The following is a 3454-nucleotide window of genomic DNA, read 5'->3' as shown; positions in this document are numbered from 1 at the left end:
GCGCAGGCCCCCTAGTCAATCTGGCAGCCCAAGTCAATCTGGTACCTACACCGGCCGATCAGAACCTTCTCAAAGGTCCAGATCAAAACTACAAAGTCTAATCAGGGATTCCAAGTCTGAACTTTGACTAGGCCCCTCTCTGTAGCGGCTGGAGAGCAGTTCCTATGGTGTCACCCTGAGGGACCCGAGTACAGAAACGATCCCTGTCGTCTTCTCAGGTCGTCTTTGTGATCCAGTATAACCGGAGCGGTGAGGTGGAGCAGGCCAGTGTTTCTCTGGTGCTTGGATTCATGAGCACGGCGGAGGCCTCGCTGCAGCAGGAGTTCCAGGTCCAGTTCATCCAGGTAATCATTTCCAGGGTGTCACGTCTTCCTCTACAGAACCGGGGAGGGTGTCTTGGTCCAGGTCGGCTTTCAGGGCGACATTTGAATGTTCTGGTTGTCTGGTGGACCGCCTGCGCTGAAGCTGCCGTTCTGTGTGTGCAGGCTGGAGGGGAGCGCGGCGTCCATCACAGCGGGAACCCGGGATACCTGGTGGGATCAGCTCTCATGTCAGGAGACCGAGTAGCAGAATATCCTTTCTCTATGGAAAACATGCTGAGGAGATGAACTCCAGGGTTCCTCCTTAACTAGAGCTGAAACAATTAATCCATTAATATAATAATCAAAAACTAATTGATTAATCATTCATTGGAGTATAGAGACTATAAAACATGACTTAAGCTGACAGAGTGACTCACTTAGAGCAGAAATTATACCAACATTTTTAATTTTTTTTATTTAAACATTTTGCATTTAAGGTGAAAAAGACTTTTTCTTCTGTCATTCTACTCTATGCATATCTCCTCAAAGGGAAACTCTTTAGTTTCGCCTGGTTTAAACTTGTAAAAACTCTTCTTTAAGGAACTTTTGGATATTCGATTATTAATGGATTAATCAACAGATGAACCGATGAGAATGCGGCCCTATCCTTAACCGTCCTCTGCACCGGCATCAGCAGGAGCGTGGAGCTGAGCGACGCTCTGTCTGTGCTGCTCACCCAGGGGGACCAGGACTGTCTGCGGGGCCCCCACCAACGCGCTCCCGTCCGCTTCGGGCTGGACTTTGTGTCGGGCTGCACGCTAAGGTAGGGCGCGCTCACAGCCGCTCCCGCTAGGCTGACCTCTGACCTCCTGACCTCATGTCCCTGCAGGCTGGAGGACGTGACCAACTGCTCCCTGGTTTCCCAGCAGCTCCTGGATGTCCTGAGGGGACCGGCCCCTCCGCGGTTTGTGGCCTCCTTTGGAAACTCCCCGTTAGAGAATGTGCTGGACTGGGTTCCCATTAGAACCACCATCAGCCCCACGGTGAGCTCCTGGGCTGGATGATCCACGTGTGGGACTGTTAGAGACATTTAAATGTCTTCTGTCCCTTTCAGGAGGAAGGAAGCTGCTCCATCCCAGTTTCACTCCACCTGGAGATAGAATGGACCAAATATGGGTCCCTGCAGAACCCCCAGGCTCAGATAGTGACCATCAGGGAGGTCATAGAGACCAACCGCAGCAGTTTGGTAAGTCTCACTACCCGTTTACGCTCTGATCTCAGACCAGAACACATGTCTCCAGTCTAAAAGGTTCCGTCCCACAGAGCCCAGTTAGAACCAGTTTGTCCTCCTCCACAGGCCCCGCCTCCTGCTGGCAGCAGCATACTACCAATCAGAAGCTCTGTGGCCTTCATCCCCGTGTCTGCTGCCGCCCTCCCTGGGTACCGGGCCACGCCCACCATCGATGCTAAGCTCCCCTTCGACTTCTTCTTCCCTTTCGTCTGAGCCGACCAATCAGAACAAACACGGTTTATCATGTAAATCCTGTAGATAAATGTTTATAGATTTTCAGAAATAAAGCTCTTTATTTTCTTAAATGTAGAATGTTTTTATTTTAGAATTTAAAGAAAGTTCAATCCATTCATAAGAAGATCATATTTACAGGCCACGTTCTTAAACTTAACATGGCCGACATTTCAGGCCAAAGTCCTGCAGATGTTCTACTGAAAAACGACAGCGATCCACCGCCTCGGAGCCGGGATGACAGGAGGTTCCTCCTGGAGCTCAGTCAGGATCGGATGGCGTGTTTCTCCAGGAGAGCCTGCAGCCTCTGGTTCTCCTGCACCTGTCAGAGACGGAGAGGCAGTTAGATCCACCCTCAAACCTTAGACAGATTTATTTTGTATACACGAGTGTATCCAAAAAGACATTGCATTTAAAAGAGCTCGAGACAATTTCATTCTTTAAAGTGCAGCCTTGAAGAACATTAATACATAAAAAAAAAATAGTAATATAAATATACAACTGTATATTTACAGTTCTAAACTTTCATTTTTTTTTTTTATAAATAACCCCTTTTACACAGCATTCATCAGTCTGATGGCGGTGGGAAAGAAGCTGTTTCTGAACCTGCTGGTCCTGCATTGAATGCTGTGAAGCCTCTTCCCAGAGGGCAGCAGGGAGAACAGTGCATGGTCGGGGGGGTGAGGGGTCATTGATGATGTCACGGGCTCGGGACACGCAGCGCTGGGATGAAATGTCTTTAATGGAGGGAAGAGGAGCCCCCATGATCGTCTCTGCTGTTCTCAGCTTCTTCCAGTCTGAGGCGCTGCAGCCTCCACACCACACAGTGAGACAGCTGCTCAGAACGCTCTCTATGGTGCTTCTGTAGAAGGTGGGGAGGATGGGGGGGCAGGTGGGCTCTCCTCATCCTCCGCAGGAAGTCCAAGCGCTTCTGGGCCTGTTTGACCAGTGAGGTGGTGTTTCCAGTCCAGGTGAGGGTGTCTGTGATGTGCACCCCAAGGAATTTGATGCTGCTGACCGCCTCTCATGGTTGGGCCAGTTCTTCCTGAAGTCCAAGATGATCTCCTTCATCTTCATCCTCCTCCCATGGTTCTGTCTAGGGCTGGGTAATTCATTGCATATGCAATATTATTGGAATTTAACAAAAGGCAGTTTTCAAATCTCAAAAGCAATCAACTTTCATATTACATGTAAAAAGTAGCTAAATGTATCCCTCCAGACCTTTAGGTGGTGGTAATTTGCTGAAAGTGGGTTTGCAACCACACAGAAGAGAAGAGAGAGGTGCAGCTAGCCCGCTGATTGATGCATGTCAGTACAATTGATCACTTCTTCACAGAAGATTACAGTAAAGTCCTGCAACAAAGGTCTCTGGACAAGCAAGCTTTCCAGGCAGGCTTTTAGCTAGACAGCCATATGGCCTTTACTAAAAAAGGACAAATTGTACGGGCTGTTTCCCCCACGGAAACTTCCCTCAAATCTTCAAAATTTGCCAAACCGGTCTTATCCAAGCTGCCAGCTTGATATCCCCTTCAATTTTCATGTAATAAATTCAATTCTATTCAGTTTATTTCTATAGCTCCAAGCTGCTGGTAACAATACAGTTTAATTCACTTTATTTCTATAGCTCCTA

The 3454-nt window shown here is 48.3% G+C and overlaps 2 protein-coding genes across 2 annotated transcripts in view; one reads left to right on the top strand and one right to left on the bottom strand.

Moving 5' to 3' along the window:
• The window catches only part of tctn1 (tectonic family member 1), a 15079-nt gene extending 13200 nt beyond the window's left edge, over positions 1-1879 (top strand). The window contains exons 7-12 of the mRNA XM_015398876.1: positions 219-344; positions 486-571; positions 988-1125; positions 1192-1345; positions 1417-1548; positions 1660-1879. Coding sequence (XP_015254362.1) covers positions 219-344; positions 486-571; positions 988-1125; positions 1192-1345; positions 1417-1548; positions 1660-1806 — 783 coding nt within the window. The 3' untranslated portion in view covers positions 1807-1879. The remainder of the gene's footprint in view (positions 1-218; positions 345-485; positions 572-987; positions 1126-1191; positions 1346-1416; positions 1549-1659) is intronic.
• A 14-nt stretch (positions 1880-1893) lies between these two features.
• The window catches only part of hvcn1 (hydrogen voltage gated channel 1), an 11400-nt gene continuing 9839 nt past the window's right edge, over positions 1894-3454 (bottom strand). Inside the window, exon 6 of the mRNA XM_015398873.1 lies at positions 1894-2146. Coding sequence (XP_015254359.1) covers positions 2090-2146 — 57 coding nt within the window. The 3' untranslated portion in view covers positions 1894-2089. The remainder of the gene's footprint in view (positions 2147-3454) is intronic.

The sequence above is a fragment of the Cyprinodon variegatus genome, unplaced genomic scaffold (assembly GCF_000732505.1).
Source record: "Cyprinodon variegatus isolate N-32 unplaced genomic scaffold, C_variegatus-1.0 Scaffold969, whole genome shotgun sequence".
Classification (NCBI taxonomy): Eukaryota; Metazoa; Chordata; class Actinopteri; order Cyprinodontiformes; family Cyprinodontidae; genus Cyprinodon; species Cyprinodon variegatus.
The sequence above is the reverse complement of the archived record's forward strand: the minus strand, read 5'-3'. Positions and strand labels throughout refer to the sequence as shown.